This window comes from Astyanax mexicanus, chromosome 14 (assembly GCF_023375975.1).
Source record: "Astyanax mexicanus isolate ESR-SI-001 chromosome 14, AstMex3_surface, whole genome shotgun sequence".
In the NCBI taxonomy this organism is placed as follows: Eukaryota; Metazoa; Chordata; class Actinopteri; order Characiformes; family Acestrorhamphidae; genus Astyanax; species Astyanax mexicanus.
The window spans coordinates 45,207,118-45,228,912 of NC_064421.1; the positions used below are offsets into that span (position 1 = coordinate 45,207,118).

The 21,795-nt window shown below is 39.1% G+C and overlaps 1 protein-coding gene across 2 annotated transcripts in view; it reads left to right on the forward strand.

Moving 5' to 3' along the window:
- mdga2a (MAM domain containing glycosylphosphatidylinositol anchor 2a) overlaps positions 1–21,795 on the forward strand; it is a 224,100-nt gene that overhangs the window by 116,060 nt on the left and 86,245 nt on the right. For both annotated transcript variants that reach the window (XM_049463507.1, XM_022672621.2), the window contains exon 8: positions 1,287–1,580. In XM_049463507.1, the coding sequence (XP_049319464.1) occupies positions 1,287–1,580 (294 nt within the window). The remainder of the gene's footprint in view (positions 1–1,286; positions 1,581–21,795) is intronic.

Consider the following 21,795-nt stretch of genomic DNA (forward strand, 5'->3'; position numbering starts at 1 on the left):
ATATAGCGCCTTTCTAGAAACCCAAGGACGCTTTACAATGTACACCTTTTACACACAAGCACATTACACATTAACACTTATCCACACACCAGTGAGAAGCGGCAGCCAATAGCGCACAGCGTACTCTCAACCGGAAACAACCACCGTTCACCTGGAGGATTGCATCGGGCACTACAGCATTTACCCAGGACAGAGTGCCTATCCATATCTGGGCACAGTCATACACACATTAACACTTAAACACACACACACTTTACCACACATACCACACACTTTACACATACACACCAGATCAATTTAGAGCATTCAATTAACCCTTATAGGGACAGGGGGCCCCTTTTTTTTTTAGCAATCTATAGCACACCAGTCAATTGCACATTGCGCAGCTTGATTTAGGGCATTTTGGTCTGTGTTTGGTATCATAAGGGCAAAAAAAAAAAAAATATATATATATATATATACATCTTGCATGGATTAAAAAATGCAAAATATGTACTAATTATCTTAATTAATTATGGGTGTGGTTGCGCGTAATGTGAAATAAACCAATCAGTGTGCCAGTTGTCATCCTCTTTAAGAACCAGGTGAGCTCTGACTTTGGCACGTTTGTATCTTAACAGCGTGGAGCTTTTGATATTCTCAGCAGCGGGTACTGACCAGCAAAAGAGCTAGCACTTAGCACGGTTAGTAGCTAATGCTAATACTGCTCCAACAACAGTGCTAGCTGGGGTTAGCTGCAGGACACAGGGTGATTATACTCAACTCTAAACATCAAAAGAGCTAGCGCTTAGCACGGTTAGCGGCTAATAGGATGCCACCCATCCTGTAAAATACAGAACATCCTTTGTATGACAATTAAATGTTGCGTCCTGTATTGAACCAATATGCAAAGTGATTTGTTTTTTATTTCCAAAAATGTCCATAGAAACAAAAAATATATGCATATATTTGTAATTATCTTTTTTTTTTGTTGGGCGTCCCTTATTTTAATTTCTGAAAGGTGGCAACCCTAGCGGCTAATGGTAATGCTGCTCCAGTCTCGGTGCTGGAGAAACTTCACTGTAACTCCTGTATAACTCTGTACTTCAGTGGAGTGGATTTACTGCTCCTTAATACCTGACTAGTAAAATTCATACATAAGGAGCACCGGATTATAAGGCGCACTAATGATTTTTGGGAAAATTAAAGGATTTTGAGTAAACAGATACCTATTGAAGTTGTATATATATATTGTCTCTCTATGGATTTTTACATGCTACACTGTTTTCTTCTCATTTCCCCCCCAGTACCCCCGAGTCTGACGGTCCCCCGAGGAAAGTCCCCGCTGGTGACGCAGGAGGGGGACACGGTGGAGCTTCAGTGCCTGGTGTCAGGCAAGCCCAAGCCCATCATCCTCTGGTCTCACGCAGACAAGGAGCTGCCCATGCCCGACGGCAACCTGCAGACGGAGAGCTACGACGGCATCCTGCGCATCGTCAACGTCTCACGCGAGATGACCGGTACCTACCGCTGCCAGACCAGCCAGTACAACGGCTTCAACGTCAAGCCCCGAGAGGCCGTCGTGGAGCTCATCGTGCAGTGTGAGTACCCACGGTCCTTCACGGCACTGGAGGAACTTCACTTTATGCAAAAACTAATAATTTACCCTTTGAACTCTAGGCTGTTCCTTTTCAGGTCTTATAACACAGTAATTATATCAGACAGTCACATGACCTGATCTCTTTTACTCCAGAAGACATACGGCTGCTCAAAAAAAATATAATCATTTAAAATGTGTAAAAGGAAGCAGAATTGTTATATTTTCCTGGAACTGATCATGTTTTGCTCAAAATCTTACCAAGCACCTGTTTTTTTTTTTTTTTTTACTTATTTTTGAATGTACAGACTTTAAATATATTCACACCTAGAATAATATATTTTCAAAAATGGTTAGACTACAGTGTATATAAGATGAAAGCATAAGAATATTGATGATAATAGTTCATTACATGGCTTATTAATTATTACTCTGATAAAATACATGGAGAAACAGCATTAGACGGAGTTTATTTTTTTGATAATCAATAATCACACCTCTAGGATTCATGTAGATTAAATTACTAAAAACCTGACACTCACAGCAGCCTATACCTTTCAGTATTTTAATCAGGAAACACAAAGAAAACTATATAAATACAAAAATGTAAACATTTTAGTCTAAATAAATAAAACGTTTACATGTTTAAATGTGCAAGTAAAATAATAAAAACTATATAAAGTAGTGCGCACACCATACCTAGCTTTAGTTTGAGTAAAGCAGGTAGTTTCACACTTTTTCTGTCTGTGGACACTTTTGAGTCTGATATTTACTGATATTATTTGGTTTATATGAAACATCATATAAATATTGGGTTTGAAGCACTAAAGGTAAATACAGTAATATTGGTTGGGGAAGGAGATTTTTCACTTTTTTAGGTGTTTTTCTCAAAGGGTTTCTTGTAGAATTAGCTTTACCGCACTGGGATGTGATCACTATTTTTAGAAAGAGTAAGCTCCGCCCTTTCTAACCATATATGGATTATGTTTATGTGTGAAGGAATTCCTGAGTAATTGAGCTGAGAACACAAGGTGCGATTTTGGATGTAAAATCCGTCTGTAGGGTTCTAAGGGTTGAGACATTCTGCTCAGAACTGGTTCAGTGTTTAAGATTTCTGTACGACAAAACAGAAGCTTTTAGGGATGGGAGAAAGTCGCAAGCGTTCAGCAGCATCGTTTGTTATGATTACAGACAACCTTGCCGAGCTCTGCTCGTCGCAGATCTCCATTTTTTTTGTCCAGTTCTGCTCATCATTAAGACTCGCGAATTCAATTAGCGCAGGTGCAGAGGTTAATGCAACGTAATGAATTCCATAGCGTAGCTACGTGGTAAGAGTGAGGTGTTTAAGAGCGCTTTAATTCAGTCACATGCAGATGCAGTGTCCATGAGAGGGTCGTGACGGGTGCTGGTGTTAATAGCTAGTTCTGGATGCACCCGTGGGAACGAGGAGGCGCTTTGCTGATCACACAATAACCTATAGCACGTAGCGCCCGCGCTCATTTTTCACCTACTCGTGTTATTAATGAGCGGGGCCTGCGGTTGCACGTAATCTCTTAATTGTGGTGATGAGGGAAATCAAACGGGGTGAAGAATCCAAGGTGAGCTCGTTAAAGACTCCTAAGTGGTGCTGATCAGATCGACTCTATGCCGCAGTTCTGCCGATCGGGGAGATCAGCACTTATTTTCCAAGGTTTCGCCAGCATTCTGACGCATACCTGTCTAAGTATTAGATTTGAAATTAAAGTCGTCCCACCAGCCCAACGAAGATTTAGTATTCCTTACATTTTAAGACAGGTTTAAAAGAAATCTAAAATAACCACATGTGAACCACTTACAGACTACAATTAGATTATCAGAATCTGATATGCCTCTGCGCTCCGCGAAACCAGCAAGCTGATTGGCTGTTTCTCCTGAAAGGCGGGACTTTCTCCTTGAACCGGCACCACGATTGGTTAAGAGACACAGATCGGCCAGTGCCCTGTCTCCTTAATAATAAAGTTTTTTAAATTTGAATATAATACAGGAAATTTACGGGAAAATACTAATACGGGAGGACGGCGGGAAAGAAGAGTAAAATACGGTAGTTTCCCGGCCAAAACGGGAGACTTGACAGGTATGGTCTGACGATAATGAAATGTGAGCGTTCATTTTAAAATGAATGAAATGCTATCTGAGCTGATTTTGTAAAAAAAAAAGTGCTCCAGTGATCCTATATAACACTGTTTTAGTCTGGTGGAGGAGTGGGATGGGGAGAGGAACGATAGAATTGTGTCTCTTGCTCTTGTAAATATTAATATATGCAAACATATCGCCTCTGATTGGCTCACAGCACTGTGACACCAGGAGGCAGCGAGACGGACAGCAGTTAAAACGTTTTAAAATAAAGACATTTATTTTAATTACACTTATAACAGTCATTACAATGTACTATGTTACTTTACAACATGTTTAGTAATGACCTGCTGAGTGCAGTTCAGCCTATACTGAACTAGTCCGTAAAATGCAAAATCCACCGGAGATCCTATTTAAACACATATAAACACACACAAAAAAAGAGTTGCTGATCCTATCAACCAATGATTTATGAAGGAAAATCATTAAATGATTTTCAAAAGATTATCAGGGGTGCCCAAACTTTTTCATAACACTGTATTAAATCATCTTATCTTTGTCTGATATTTATATTTGTTTTATATTGTTTATAATATGAATCTGAAAAAAGTGCAAGTATAACAAAAAAAGCAAAAGCGAAAGAAATCTGTAAGGGGCACTGAGACGACTGAGAAAGTTCCGTTGCATCTCGGATCAGACAGAGTCGTCCTTTTTAAAAATATGCAAAACACATCTGCACTTTCACAACAAGATTTCCTTTCTTGCCAAAACTCTTATCTCTGAGAGCACACATTTTTCAGCATGGGACCACGCTGACTCGCACAAACGTCTCGTGTTCTGCTTTTGTGTGTTTTTTTTCCTGCATTTTTATTCACAGCGTGAGTAATGTTGTTGTTAAAGATCTTGCAATCATGGGAGTCACTGATTTAGTTTTTATTATTTTAACTGCAGAGGCAGAAAATCCAGAGAGTTGAAATCAAATCTTTCTGAACTTTACATCCTTTACAAAATTACATCCAGTGCATAAAATATAACGGTGGTATAAATCAGTGGGAGGCGCACGGCGGCGCCGCAGGTAGTATTTGTGTCACGCAGCTCCGGGAGCCTGAGGCTGTGGGCTTGATCCTCACCAGCGTTGTGTGTGGAGCTGATTGTGTTCTCCTCGTGTCAGTGTGAGGTTCCTCCAGGTGTTAGGCTATGCAGGCTATGCTGGGTGTGAGGTTGTGAATGAATGCTTCTGTGTGGCTCTCACTCTTAGGGGTATTCGTGCTTCGCACCTAATGATTCTGTATAGGCCAGAGATGTTCACAAGTCTTTGGGCACGAGTCCGAGTCAAGTCTCAAGTCTTTGGGCACGAGTCCGAGTCAAGTCTCAAGTCTTTGGGCACGAGTCCGAGTCAAGTCTTTTTGTTTTTGGGCACGAGTCCAAGTCAAGTCTCAAGTCTTTGGGCACGAGTCCGAGTCAAGTCTCAAAACAGGAGTCTGAGTCAAGTCTCAAGTCTTTGATCACAAGTCCAAGTCAAGTCTCAAATCTTTGGTCATGAGTCTGAGTCAAGTCTCAAATCTTTGATCACGAGTCCGTGTCAAGTCAGGGGTCCAAGTCAAGTCTCAAGTCATTGGGCACGAGTACGAGTCAAGTCTCAAGTCCGAGTCAAGTCTCAAGTCTTTGGGCACGAGTCCGAGTCAAGTCTTAAAACAGGAGTCCAAGTCAAGTCTCAAGTCTTGGTAATGGACTGATGAACAGACTTTCATCAAAGCAACATTATGTAATATTTTTAAAAGGAATGTACACATTTTTTTTGACAAATTATCTGACCAAATATATCTGAGAAGTCATACGCCGCCCTGCATAATTATTAGTACCCATAGTTAAATGTGTTAAAAACTTAAAATGAGTTCAACTGAAAAAAATATATATATATTTAATATATATTTGAACGATTTATGTCATTTCTACTGTAGTTTATAAAGTGGATCAAAGTATCTAGGAACCTTCAATTAGTAATTCATCACTTCCTGTTTTCCTGGGGTAGAAATATGGCGTTACACAGAGGCCTATTTCTCGTATTCACTCTTAAACATGGGAAAGAGAAGAGAACACACTATTCAAGTAAAGCAGATGTGTGTCGTTATTTATAAATCGCATATTAGCAACTGGTTAGCAACACCTTAGCAACCACCATAGCTACTACCACGGATACCATAACAACACTTTAGCAACTGCTTAGCAACAACATAGCAACCAGCCACAAATCAGCACTGCAATCTAGTTTATTTTGTTAATGAATGTTCTGCACTGTGCAGAATGGATTCAGCATTCCCGGATGTGATTTTTTTTTTTTTTTTAGCATTGTAATATTTGGAACTCTGCCCCAGTTTGAATTTGATTTGTTTATGATTTCTGTTTAATGATTATACATATTTTCTTTGCTTCACTTGTGTCACAATTTCCTAGATTCAGAGTTTTCTTTTCCAACACTTTACCTCAGTTCCTGAATAATTTGCTAATGTTTGTAGAGGTGTTTGCACTGCACGCTTCCAATTCTTTGCAAAACTCATTACCAGGCTTCCAGATTAATTCCAGGCGTGCAAACGCAAGGACGGACATGCATTTTTATATATAGCCACCTTTCATCATGTCCTCAGTCTGAGGAGATTCTCAGAATGTGTAACTGTATTTGATGACTCATTCTCTCTCTGCCACTCTGTTTACTTATGTCATCCCGTTCCTCTGTGATAAAGACCCTGCCGCCTCTTCTCTCCTCTCTTCAGCTCGCCACCCCTCCTCCCCCACCTCCCCACCTCATCACCTCATCACAGAACCGGTGTGATTGCAAAATGAAGGAGGGTGCGGAGGTAATCCTAACGCTGCACTCATTACTCGGTGAAAGGCTCAGATGTATGCCGGTGGATAATGTCTGCTCATGTATGTGACAGCTGAGCGCTTCCTGCTGCAAGCAGTGGAGCTGCGGGGGAGGAGAGAAACGGAGGGAGGGAGGGAGTGACGGAGGGAGAGGACATGGAGAAAGCTGGTTGAGAGGAAGAGTGAGAGAGTGATGAGGGATAAAAACACAGAGCAGGAAGAGAAAGGAAAAGAAATACGTAGATCTCATGTAGAGCAGTTACAGGGGTTGGACAATGAAACTGAAAGACCTGTCGTCATTTTAGTGTGGGAGGTTTCATGTCACCAGTAAGAGCAGAGTGTGAAGGTTCAATTAGCAGGGTAAGAGCACAGTTTTGATCAAAATATTGCAATGCACACAACATTATGGGTGACGTACCAGAGTTCAAAAGAGGACAAATTGTTGGTGCACGTCTTGCTGGAGCATCTGTGACCAAGACAGCAAGTCTTTGTGATGCATCAAGAGGCACGGTATCCAGGGTAATGTCAGCCTACCACCAAGAAGGACCAACCACATCCAACAGGATTAACTGTGGACGCTGTAAGAGGAAGATGTCTGAAAGAAATGTTTGGTTGCTAAACCGGATTGTATCCAAAAAAACATGAAACCACGGCTGATCAAATCACGGCAGAATTCAATGTGCACCTCAACTCTCCTGTTTCCACCAGAACTGTCCGTCACCACAATCAATTATTGTGCTCTAAAACCAGGTGTTTCAGTTTCATTGTCCAACCCCTGTACCTTCCTGCAGCTTTCAATTCCAATTTATATATAACCCCTTTAAAATTGGGGTAGTAAGGTGACAAAATATAAAAAAAAGAATTCAAGGAATATAATAATGCTAGCATGTGAATGCAGCAAATCCACCCCCCCCCCCCCCCCCTTCTCTCATTCTTTAAGCACATTATAAAAACATACGCATTTTCTATAAATTCATCATTCTGAGAATTTAGCTGCATCACCGCCTGCGCCCCGGGCAGGAAACCACTCGGGAGAGGGACCAAAGCTGAGCCACTTTATCACACTGATTGCACCACTGAACTGGAATTGGCTCTGTGCACAAGATGGCGCCACCTAACTTCCGGGTAGTGAGTGGTAGGTATACTAGTTTCCGGTTGGAGTTGTTGTGGGGAGAACTGCCGGCAGGAGTACAGAGTGAAAGCGACCATGAGTGTTTTTAAAGTTAAGGAGAAACGAAAAACACAAAACAAAAAAAACTGACTGTGTTATTTTTATAATTAAAGGATCCTCTATAAAAATTTGGAGACACTGGGAAACATACCAAACTGTTATATTTTAATAATAAAATAAAATAAATTAAATTCAACAACAATACTATTTCATGCCTTTATTTCCAATAACGAAGGCAATGGGCCAGTTTTTCTTTTATAAAATTCATTACTGTTGGTCACATGAAAAGTTTAAGGCATATTTACAAGCTTATTCAATAAAAATAAATAAATTGACCCATAAGAATCCAGAGCCAGTTTTGAATACAAAAAAAAAATACAAAATTGATTCAGGTAAAACAAACGTTGTTTACATATTATTGGGATAATGAGGGAACACAAATATTTTACGGTTTGAATACTAATGTAATATAAATGCATATTAAACATTAACAAACAATTTTAGAGAACTTCTGGGTTAATCACACACTGAACTGTTTGAAACTAAGGATATACAATAGTAAACAACTATATATCTCCCGATGCCAGTATAACTTACAGAGGGTCTAGACACAGGGTAGAACTTATCTATCTCTCTCTCTATCTATATCTATATATACATAATTATTTATAAATAATATATATATATAATAATATATATATATATATATATAATATAAATATAAAATATATATATACAAAATATAAATATAATATATATATATATAATATATTATAAATAATGGGTTCTGGGTTAATCACACACTGAACTGTTTGAAACTTAGGATATACAATAGTAAACAACTATATATATATCCCGATGCCAGTATACATTATACATATTTATAACTTACAGAGGGTCTAGACACAGGGAATATCTTAAAAATAGATAAAAAATAATATTTATATATATTCTCTCTTACTCCTGGGCGCTGTACATCATTTATAGTTATTTTTGGTAAGTCCTGGAGAGATCGCGTGTAGAAAGCCATACTGTCTGCTGACCGGCGCTGAAAAGCGGAAATGACTCCGCCTACCAGTCGTAGACCGGAAACAGGCAGCGTCGTCTCATGCAACTAGCGAATTAGCCCTCTCTTCCCATTTTGGGGATGGGAAGCATTGTTTAAATAAATTTACTTTTTCTTCTAGCAGATCAAATAAGCATCCAGCCAGAAAGAGGTTGAATGAGCTGCTAACACCAGTGAAAACACCAGTCAGACTGACCCAAGATCATTTCAGAAAACTTTACCAAGCAAAATATTTTTAATATCTTAATAAATAAATAATTCCCCTATTTGGTAAACACAATACTTTGTTATTAAAATAAAAATGAAGTAAATAGAATAGTGAACAACAGTGACGACTCCTTCCAAATCTCCCAAGCGACAAATATTATAATTACCATATTTGTCTCACTATAAGGTGCACCTGATTATACGGCGCACTATCAATAAACCTCTATTTTCTGACCTATTTACATACATAAGGCGCACCGAATTATGAGGCGCACTATATGCGACACTAGTAAGGAACAGGGGTGTCGCCATGTTGTCCTTCTAATTCTAAGTTAAGCAATCAAAACTCTAATTCTTAAACAAAACAAAAAAACATTTTAGACGAGTCAGACAAGTCAAACGAGCGCTGGATGTTATCTACACAAATTTCTCTGCTAAACAATAGTTTATTTGGGTGAGTAAAGCACTTCTGTTTATTTACAGTAAGCTTAGATTTCCAAATTTCCCCTAAAGCTGGAGCTTTAGCTTTAGCGGCTAATTGCTAGTGGAGTTTCGGTAAGTCAGGGCGATATTAACTAGCGGTTCATTAGTATGTAGCTTGTTTTAACACAGTAAACATGCAGACTACCTGTCCAATATGCTCGCATATGAACAGCAAAAGAGTTAGCACTCAGCGTGGTTAGCAGGTAATGCTAATGCTACTCCAGCAGTGCTTCAGCCGGGGTTAGCAGCAGGCTACATTCCAATATACTCACCTCTGAATCGGCAAAGAGCTAGCCTATAGCGCAGTTAGCATGTAATGCTAATGCTGCCCCAGCAGTGCTAGCCAAATTTGGTCTTTACAGTTCGATAATTGTGTCCGCTAGAGCTGATGAATAATTTTCCTGGACACCTTTCAATGTTTTTAAATGGGGGTGATTATGGCCACTTGATTTTTTTCTTTTTTTTTCGTACGCTTCCTGTACGAATAATTTGGAGTTGTAAGAGTGTCGATTTTCCAAAAATTGTGGAAGAAGTAGAATTAAAAAAAAAAGTTTCCATAATAATATTAACACAGACAACATTATAACAGTAATAAAGATTGGCACCTGGGCTGATGAGCTATAAATAAAAAATGTAGAATTAATCAGTTGGGGGGAGGTATTAATAATTGTGGCTACAGCCAGATCCAAGGTCAAGGGTCCGGAGAGAAGCGTCCTCTGCTCATTTTAGGATGGATCCATCAGGTCCTGATGAGAGCCAGTTCCATCATAACCTTTTTTTTTAAGTTTTTAACGATACTTTTAAAGTTTTCGTATTTTACTTAGAAGAGTAGTTCTATTGCCATCAAGGCAGAGGGAGCACAATTGGCCCTGCTCCCTCCGGGTGGGTAGATGGCGCTCACTCCCCACATCATTCCTATGGTGATGCCCGCAGCACAGGGCGTCTGTGAGCTGATGTACCGGAGCCGAGTCGCTGAGCTTTCCTCCGAGCGTTAGCGCTGTGATGCTACTCAATAAGAAGCGGTGGCTGACTTCACATGTATCGGAGGAAGCATGTGTTAGTCTTCACCCTCCTGGTGTGTTGGGGCATCACTAGTGATAGGGGGAGTCCTAATGAGTGGGTTGGGTAATTGGCCGTGTAAATTGGGGAGAAAATGGAAAAAAATAAAATTAAAAAAAGAAGAGTAGTTCTTGTAGAGCTACTCAAATAAGGCTATTTATTCACTGTATACCTCTTTACAACCTTACAACTAGAGCTGCATGATATATCATTTAAGCATCATCGTGCATGATGTGCGCATGCACAGTAGTCAAAACACAGGACATACAATGTCACTTAAAGCAATGAAATCAAACAAATCATGTTGTAATGTTTTAAATTTATTAACACCGGAAATAGATACACAGCGCTGTCTCTGTGTCTGTGTGAGTGACAGGCTGCTGCTGCCTAAATTTTGCCTGGTTTGGCAGTAAACACGAGGTAACCGCATGGCCTCCATCCACATGGTTGGCTCCAGCAAGTTTTGGAGTGCTGATGTTTCTAGACTTTCTCTGAGAAAATTACAGGCTGAATTATCTATTCATATATTTGTTGTTTATTTAATACACTTCTATTTTCTTACCTGCGATTACGTCCGCCACCACGTCTTCCTGCCTGCTCTCCCTGACAAGAAAGTTGCGAAATATTTCACTCATCATTTTTTTCAGTGTATGCCCCGCTCCCCTCCGCCCTGCGATTCTGTTGCGCCCTATTGGGGGGCACACCCCACAGTTTCTGGGGAAGATTATGTGTAAGGATCAGAAAGCCACAGGAAATACAGGAAAGAGTCCTATGGATCGTCACTACTGTCAATAATATTAATAATAATATTAATTAAACAGATTACAGATACACTATTATACAGACTTGCCACTTTTCTCTCTGCGAGACCAGAGGTGTGAAATGTGACCATCGATAAGCGAGTTGCTTCAAGCCGAGACCCGAGAGTGCTGATTTAGAACTGTGAGACAAAGACAAGCATCTGGAGTTCAGGACGAGCACTGGCTTAATTGAGTGCTCTCAGATAAGACACTTGAACCCAATTATCTTCTGCCTCGTGGCGAACGTTCACGTGGAGAACGTCCCGCACAACATCCATCCATCCATCCAACCTTCACCAGCCAAAGGGGTTAATTGGGTTTATTGTCTAGTCGTGTTCTAACTCAAAAAAAAAAAAAAAAAATATATATATATATATATATATATATATATATATATATATATAAGAAAGAAGCTCACCTCCACAGCCTCACTATTAAAGCACACATTGCTTCAGTCGGATCAACCCAGGAGAGCCCAGGCAGCGGCGTCCCCTCGCCGAGAGACCCCAGGAGAGGATCAGAACCTCATCACGCACCAGCAGAAACTCTGGCCTGCTGTAAAGGTCAATTGATGTACTTGTCGCCGCTCACCTGCCGTTTGATATCGGTCCAGATGAGAGTAGAAAGAAAAAGGGGCAGAACGAGGAGGATGGAGGGTCACTTGAGCGTGCGCCGTCATTTTCTCGCTCGCGTCGCTCAGCCCGCAGAGCTTCCACAGCTAAGCCTCGCTCATTTAGGACGTGACATTTCCTTTAACACCAGAAACCCTAATCCTTTACACAGGGGCCACAAAAAGCCTGGCCAGCGCTTCTAAAGGGGAAGAAGAAGAAGTGGAGGAGAAATCAGAGCGGAGGAAAAAAAAATAGGGATGTGCACGGAATGTTAATTCCAGCATGAGATTAAGTTCTGGAGATGGACTTTCACAAGAAGAAGACAAATGACAAAGATTCTCAAACCGCCTCACAGACAGGCCTCTTAACCCCTTGGACAAAAGTCATCTTTAATTGCCCTGAAATGCGGCGAAAAAGCTTACTGATTATTAATGACCTAATATAGTTTAATGAAGAGATAATTGCAGTTAAACCCTGACACTAATGGCCCTCCTTGAACATTCTCTCAGTCTCCTTTCTCCCTTTGCAGTTTGCAGACGCCCTTTCTTCAGAGAAGCTGCAGATTTCTCAACTGTTGATTTCTCCTTTTCTTTCTCTAAAAGAAATAAAGTAATTACTAGTGATGTCAACATTAACACCCGCAATTATTCAGGAAACACTGACTTTTAAGTATTTTTAAGGGAAATTAACACATTTACCAGTTTTGGCCTCTTTTAAGAGAACCTGGAGTCTGTAAAAGGTTACAAAATTATTTCTAAGGCTTTGTGACTTGCAAAAGTATTTATACCTCTTGACTTTAAACTGTCATATTTTGTCGCCTAACAACCACAAGCCTACATTTATTTTTTTAAGATTTTAACTGATAGAACAACGCAATGTAGAACATAATTGTAAAGTGGGATGAAAATGATACACGGTTTTCAAAATTTAAATCAAATAATGTGACATACTATAACTAATTCTCTGAAACACCTGAAAAAACTCCAGTGCAACCAATTGCCTCCGGACATCACTTAATGAATTATCAGGGGCTGCTTTGCCGGACTTGCTGTAACTGAACCATTATTTCTGCACTCAACCAGAAAATCTTAAAGGAGAAAATGCCATCAGTTTGAAATCTTAAGCTCAGGCGTACTTGGATTCTGCAGCAGGACAACGATCTGAAGCACACCAGCAGGTCCACCTCTGAGTGTTTAAAAAAATAAATAAATAAATGAAGGAGTCAAAATCTGATTGAGATGCTGTGGATGATCTTAAACAGGACGTTTATGCTGGAAATTTTTCCAGTGTGTAAATTAAAACAATTCTGTGAAGAAGAGTGAAACAAAATTCCTCCACACAGCTTGATTACAGTTGTTGCCGCCAAGAGTAACACAACCAAGTTATTAGATTTAGGGGCAAATACTTTTTAAACAGGGCTAGATTGGTTTTTATATTTACTCAGGTTATCTTTGTCTGATATTAAAATGTTTGTTAATCTTATTGATTTTTTTATCATCCCGTCTTCAAGAATAAAGAGATTTTAGGAGTTTTTGAAGTTTTTGAGGAGCATGAGGACATATTCACAGAGGTCAGTTTGCTTTGCTTCGAAGCGCAGAAGTGCTGCACTGTTAAAATAGCAATTCGCCAAAGTCAGAGCACACCTGGCTCTTAAAGGAAATGTGTGGCAAGTGGCATGTTGATTGGTTTATTGTATTTTACGCCCAAAACACATCGATGGCTAAATAAGAATACTCTTCCCGTCGTTACGATAGCAAAGACACAATGACACACAGGTGCGCTGTTGAGGGCTCGCCTATAGATCGCTAAAATAGGGCCCTTATACTTTTAATAGTTACAGAGTTATCTCACATAAAAAGCAAATATTCAAAAGAAATTGTTAAAAAAAAATCAAGACTTGTTTAGTTTTAAGTGTTTAGTTTTTAACAAAATTCCAAAGAAAAGACCATGCCAAATGATTAATATAATTACTGGATAAAATCTTAAAAAACTATTACAAGTATAAGGGCCATATTTTAGCGATCTATAGGCGAGCCCTTAACAGAGCACTGGTCGGTCAGTGTGTCTTTGCTATCATAATGACGGGAAAAGTATTCCTATTTAGTCATTGATGTGTTCAACATGTTACATGCCATTCTCTTTAACAGCCACGTGTGCTCTGACTTTGGTGGATTGCTATTTTAACAGTGCAGCACTTCTGTGCTTCTCAGCAAAGAAAACTGATATTTTTTTTGCCTATCAAAACGAAATTAGAAATCTTTACTCACTGATGCTGTTATTTTAGGATTAGCAGATCCAAATGATTAATGTAATTACTGGATAAATTTTTAAAAAAGAAGTTGACACCACTAGTAATGACTTCTTACATCTGAGGAACATTTTTCTAAGGCAGGCTAATATTCCCTCCGTCTTCAACAATAAAGAGATTTTAGGACTTTTAGGAGTTTTGGAGTTTTTTGAGTTTGTGAGGAGCATGAATACTTATTCAGAGCTAAAGCACGAATAATATGCAAATACGCGGCGCATCGCCAAGTGAATGAGTGATGTGGACGTTGGTCGCGATAAAGCTGGCATTCCTGGTTAACGGAGTGGAAATAGGGATGAGCGCTGGAGAATAGAGGAATATTCCTCTCCTCCAAAGCCGGCTCAGATGACACAGTGCCAGTGTTCCACGCTCGCTGTTCGCTAAGCATGGCATTCAAAGCTGGCTGCCAGCCTAATTAGCAGCGAGTTAATTTATCCCCACTAGTATTCATTTATGAAGATGGGAGAGGAGAGGAGGATCAGGAAAGATGGGGGGCAGAAGAAGAAGAAAAAGAAAAAAAAAACCCTCAGCCTCAGTGAAATTCAAAGTGCCATCACCCATTCATGCTTCACGGCCGGCTTTAGCAGGTCCCCGAGCTCGAGCAGCAAGTTTAGCAGAAACATTACAGGCTTGCTCTAGTTAACAAAAGCCACAGAACTTCGCCGAGGGTTCCTCTGGAGACTTGTTGGAGTATTGATATGATTTATCGCTGTGTCTCGTGTGTTATAATTGCATGTGTCACACGTTTTCACACTCACGTTTTTTTAACGAGCAGTCTTTTGTGTGTCCTCCCTCAGAAGTGTTGTCATCTCAGCTGTGTAATTGACACATGTAATAATGCGGGACAATAATTTGACGGGACAGGAAGAAGACATCTCCTCAAGTGCTGCTCTACTTCAGACACGCAGACGTGTCCCCTCTTTGGGGGTTTTGTCGGACAATGAAAAATACATAACCTGCACGTCAGGCGTTAACGAAGCAGGTTGATGAAACACTCTGTAATTTCATTGTAATTTCAAATACAAAGCGAGCGTTCAGAACTGAAAAAATGACAGCTGATCTTCTTTGGAGTCAAACAAATGTTCATTGCTATCTTGGCAGCGCAGGTGCCCCGTGCACGCAAGAATAAACAACATAGCAGAGAGAATAGTGAAGCAAGCCAGGGTCATACAGGGAAACACCAAAACAGATAAACGAGAGAGAAAAAAAAGTGTCAAAGAGTCAAAAATACAGAAATGGTTCGGAAACTAAACGTACAAAAAACTGGGCGAGGTAGGAACATGATAGATGGTAATACAAAGGGTTGGTAACAAAGAAGAGAACAATCAGAAGCTCGGAGAGCAGGAGCGCCGTAGTGTCACGTGATCAGTGGAGTCATGGAAGTCTGATATGAGTGCATGCTGGGAAGTTGAGTTTTGTGTAGCCAGATCAGAGTCCGGAGCAGACAGACTGACAGCGTCAGGACTGACATTAAGTTTTTTTTTGTTATTATTGAAAGAATGGTATCAAAATTAATTTTTTTTATCCCAAAAAACAAGTACTAAAAAGCCATTTCTATCTATCTATCTATCTATCTATCTGTCTGTCTGTCTGTCTGTCTGTCTGTCTGTCTGTCTGTCTGTCTGTCTATCTATCTATCTAAAAAGTATGTGAACATTCACAGTGCAGGGTGGAAAAGGTATGTGAAACCCTAGGCTAATTGAAGCCAGGATGTGATGAGATTGGATGTGTTGGTTAAAGCTGCCCTGCCCTGTAAAAAAACACACCAGTTTTGAGTTTGCTGTTCTTAAAAAGTATTGTTTGATGTGAATCATGCCTTGCACAAAAGAGCTCTCAAAAGACCTACGCTCAAGAATTGTTGAATTGCATGAAGCTGGAAAGGGTTACAAAAGTATCTCTAAAAGCCTTGATGTTCACGTGCCCACGGTAAGCCGACGCTCTACAAATGGAGAAAGTTCAGCACTGTTGCTGCTCTCCCTAGGTGTGGTAAAGTCCTGTAAAGATGACTGCAAGAGCACAGCACAGAATGATCAATGAGGCGAGGAAGAATCCTAGAGTGTCAGCTAAAGACTTACAGAAATCTCTGGCACATGCTAACATTTTTGTTGACAAATCTACAATAAGGAAAACATTAAAACAAGTTGAAAGCCATTCCAGATGAATTTACTCATAAAGCTCATGAAGCATAAAGATAAAACCAAGCAAATCTTATATTATATAGAATATATTCTGGTTTGTTTAACACTTTCTTGTTTTCCAAATAATTCCAAATATTTTTCTTCACAGCATTGACTTTAGTGTTAATCTACAATGCAGAAAAGGGTATGATATAAGTGATGCATTAAAGAAGGTGTGTTTATACTGGACATTTCCAGCCATTGGTCTGTATGCTGTCCTCCATACACTTACTGTACTTTCTCAAAACACCAACAACATAGTTACTAACGCAGAATTCAACTTGTGGTACAAATAAATCTGAACTGAGCTCCTCTGGATTGTGTTCTAAAACATGTTCACACTCTTCACACATTGGGAAGGTCATTGGTGTCTTAATTTCTGAAGCTGTTTAAATCTATTTTTGTGCAGTTATGCAGGACGTATGATTATCATAAGTGTTTTTCAGATAATTATGAATATTCACGAAAGGGCTTTAGCGTCTTCTAATGCCGATTCTTTCGTTTCATCTCTATTTTAGTCTGTCCTTCACCTTCTGCTTGCAAACTTGTATAGAGTTGTTCTTTTTCCTCTTTTCGGAGAGGCATACCCAAATCAATTCCAGCACAGCAAACCACCTCCCTGCGCCCCCTCCTTCTCACATTGCTAAAAATCGATTTGCAAATACGAAATGTTGCTTGCTCCCTGTCAGCGCGAGAGCGTGATAACCTCCGTGACTAGTCTATCAAACCCTCATCCACTGGCTACATGGCAGCCGGGATTGGTTCAGTTTGGGAAACTCAGGCGTGAAATTCAGAATGACAAAATGCGGCGGGCTCGGCCGTGCCTCATTGCCTGTGTACAGTCAATGCGGAGAATGAACTGTTGACCTCGGCTGTAAGAGATATTGTATTGTACAGCCCATAATCCACTCGCAGCGTGGGGGCACTTTTTGTCATTTAGAAACAAAAAAATACATAAAAAAATACTGTTTAAAGGAGTCTTGCTTTCTCTCTGATACATAATGCCCCCTAGACCACTTCATTATCTCTTTATGTCTTTAGTTTCTCTCAGCATCCTGATTCCTTCTAGTCTTTTTCTCTAAATTCAATAAATTAGTACTGAAGTAATCCAGAATATAAAGGAACATGCACAAGGAATCATGTAGTAACTTGAAAAAAGTGTTAAACAAACTAAAATTCTCAGAAATGTGAAGCATTTATGTGGCTCTTATCTTAGCTTACTGTTTCTGAGGCTGATAACTCCGATGAATTTATCCTGTGCAACAGAGGAACTCTTGGTCTTCCTTTTCTGGGGCGACCCGAATGAGTGCCAGTTTCATTATAATGTTTTTAAAGATTTTTGCGACTGCACTTGAGGATACTTTCAAATCATGAGTTTTAACCTTTTATAGATATTTCTTAAAGTATTTTTTTCTTTACTCAATTGAGTAGTTCTTGCCATAATATGGATGAGATTAGAATATTACTTAAATAGGCTATTTACTGTATTTACAACACAACTGATGCTTTCAAACATATTAAGAGGCAAGAGATTCAAGTAATTAATATACAGCTCTGAAGAAATAAAGAGACCACCTCAGTTTCTGTATTGGTTTCTCTGATTTTGCTGTTTATAGGTATAAGTTTAAGTAAAATTAACATTTTTGTTGTATTCTATAAATTACAGACAACATTTCTCCCGAATTCCAAATAAAAATATTGTCATTTAGAGAATTTATTAGCAGAAAATGAGAAATGTCTGAAATAACAAATAAAAATAAAAGTGGCAGAGCTTTCAGACCTCAAATAATGCAAAGAAAACAACAAGTTCATATTCATAAAGTTTCAAGAGTTCAGAAATCAATATTTGGTGGAATAATCCTGGTTTTTAATCAGTTTTCATGCATCTTGGCATCATGTTCTCCTCCACCAGTCTTACACACTGCTTTTGGATAACTTTATGCTGCTTTACTCCTGGTGCAAAAATTCAAGCAGTTCAGTTTGGTGGTTTGATGGCTTGTGATCATCCATCTTCCTCTTGATTATATTCCAGAGGTTTTCAATTTGGCAAAATCAAAGAAACTCGTCATTTTTAAGAGATCTTTTATTTTTTTCCAGAGCTGTTTATTCTGTTTTTTTTAGCACTTTTTTATTTACTAAATAAACCCGCATTTTTCTTTATAGTTTGGATGATTTTAGTATTAATCTACAATGCAGAACATTTTTCAATTATTAAAATACACTTTTAAGGTATGAAATTTACTGTATATCTGTATACTGTAGATCTATAGCCCATTCTATCTTGTTTAGGCTTGAATAGAACAGTTGTGGCTGTAATTAACCAGAACAGTAGCAGCTCCTTGTTCTTGTTTGTGTTCAGCAGAGCAAATATCACATCACTGATCTTCCCGGGGTCGCGACTCCGTGGTGGATTATCAGGGATTAGAAGTTCGATAGCAGAATTTTAATTGGTTGCATGGTTTTTGGTTCATCAGTTTGTTGTGTGTGTGTGGTGATTTAAACTCAATCGCTTTGAAAAAAAAAAAAAAAAAAAAGATAAAAGAAGCTGAGATCGTCAGTTATTAAAAGCGTTTCATGTGCAATATATATATTTTTTATTTTATTTCAAAATTTTATCCCATTTTCTCCATAATGTACATTTATTAGGACTCCCCCTATCACTTGTGATCCCCCAACACACCAGGAGGGTGAAGACTAGCAACACATGCCTCCTCCGATACATGTGAAGTCAGACTCCGCCTCTTTTTGAACTGCTGCAGATGCTGTAGCATTGCCGAGAAGCATCACAATGCAAACGCTCGGAGGAAAGCACAGCAACTCTGTTCTGATACAACAGCTCCCAGACGCAGCCTCGTGCTGATCCACATCACCCTTTGGAGTGGCGAGGGGAAAGAGCTCCATTTACTGTACCCACCCAGAGAGAGAGAGCAAGGCCAATTGTTCTCTCTCAGGCTCCAGCAGCTGATGGCAAGCTGCATGACTGGGATTTGAACCAGTGATCTCCTGAACAACATTTATTCATAAACACAGGAAGTTACCCTTGTGCTAGACGTTGTTTGGCTCTTCCCAATAATTGCAAGAAGTCTCCAGATTTCAGGCTGATGGTAAACGATGATCCTCGCAGATTATCCTGTAGTGTGTGGTTTTATTTAGGTTAGATAGTAAAGTGTGGGCGCATTGATACGTAATAACAATTAAAGAGAGAAAAATCAGTTAAAACTGTTTTTACTCTTGTTCTGAAAATGCCAATATGAAAAAAGGCTAATGTTTTCCAGAGAGATTTATCTCCTACACTGAGAGGAAGTGAGAGTGTATGAAGTGAGTTTTACAGTGTAAAATCTTTGGGCCAGATTCAGAAAACTCAGCAGCAAAGGGACTAATTATGTGCCACACAGAATGTGGGTCACAGTAAGTCTTACTCATAAGGTCACGTGTCGCTGCTCTCAGTGCACCAGTGTCTTTTTTTAATGCATTAGCAACACAACATTAGTATTAGCCAGTCAAAACTGTATAAAGAAGAATATTAAAGAGCAGAACTCATCGCCTGTGTGAGTGTCAGTATCAGCCAACCGCAACAGATAAACAATGAAAATGGAAAATAACTAAAAAAATAACTTAAAAAAGTCAAATTGTTGCAGAACAATGCAAGTTTATTAAATGTAAGCGAGACTGTGAACCTGGTACGTAATTTTTTCGAAGCTAAACCAACATAAGTAAACATGTTTGTGAAAAGAAATAGAGAGGAATCATAGAGGAAGATAACATAGTAGGATTCTGTAAAAAATCACAGTTCTGAAAACATGGCTATTCTCGGCTAGGCTAATATAGCTGAAACCAACGTTTTTCAAAACCTTGGTTTGGAGGCAAGGAAATTTGCTGGTTCGAATCCTGGTCATGCAGCTTGCCATCAGCTGCCAGAGCCCTGAGAGAGCACAGTTGGTCTTGCTCTCTCTGGGTGGGTACAGTAGAAGGCGTTCTTTCCTCTCATCACTCCTAGGGTGATGTGGATCAGCACAAGGCTGCGTCTGTGAGCTGATGTATCAGAACCGAGTCGCTGCACTTTTTCTCTGAACACACTGTGATGCTACTTGGCAATGCTGCTTTAGCAGCAGTTTAAAAAGAGGCGGAGTCTGACTTCACATGTATCGGAGGAGGCATGTGCTTTAGTCTTCACTCCCCTGGTGTTGTGACATCACTAGTGATAGAGGATATACAGCTGCCTTGCTGCTAATTAGGTGGGACAATGGTATATTGGGAAAAATTGGGAAAATAATTTAAATAAACTTATTTTAAGAAATGTAGTACTCGTACTCGTTCTAAATAAGTAACCTGCTGTTGGAAAGAGCAAATAAATAGTTACTTTGTTTAGTGAGTTTAAGTTTATTCTTATTTATGGTAGGTATTTTTTGAGGTCATTTATCCTCTCTAAATAATAATTTAGATAAAATAATTTGTAATTACCAGACTGTATTACATATTTAAAATATCCGTAGATCTCAGTCCCCAGACCTGAATATTTTACATTTAGATTAAAAATCTGTGGTGTGATTTAAAGTGGGCTGTTTATGATCAGAAACCTGAATCAAACCTGACTGAACTGGAGATGATTTGCAAAGAAGAATGGTCCAAAACACCTTCAACCAGAAGATTCATTCAACCAGACTCTCATTGGAAGCTGTAGGAAGAGTTAAGAGGCTGTTATTTCTGCAAAAAGAGGATCTACTAAATATTGATGTCATTTTTCTGTCTAATTTAGTTTAAAGAATTATTGCACACTTTCTGTGAATTCTATAAACTTTATTTTACTTTTTTTAATATCACTGTATTCATCTGCTATATGATATATTTAACTAAATCACTGATCCCAACAACCAATGAATAATTTATAAAAAAAAAGAAATCATGAAAATGATCAGGGCTGCCCAAAGCTTACCATCGGCTCTATATGTTCTGCTGTCGGTTGCTTAGTAGTGAGACTCGCAATGTATTTTGTTCCAAATTTAGCTCATGTAGTAGACTACAGTATTTTACTATAAATTATGATGCATTATGGGAATTATAAGAGCCCTCAAAATCATGTTTGAATTTCATGATTGGGACACTTTTGGCAGACGTACTCAGTAGTGCCATAAACATGAATAGAGCCATTTCTTTCTTTTACAGCCTCAGAGTATCTATGCTTTAAGTACATAAGCCTTGTTTTGCGTTTTAATAGTGAAATATACTGGAGAATATAATAGAGAAAAGTTGCAGTAATTAGCAGAAAGCTGTGATTTTACAGGCTGTTAAATGTTTGAGGTTCATTCTGCAGGTCCTCATTATGTTTCACAGGGAGATGCAGAAAGCTTTTCTGTTTTAACAGGGCT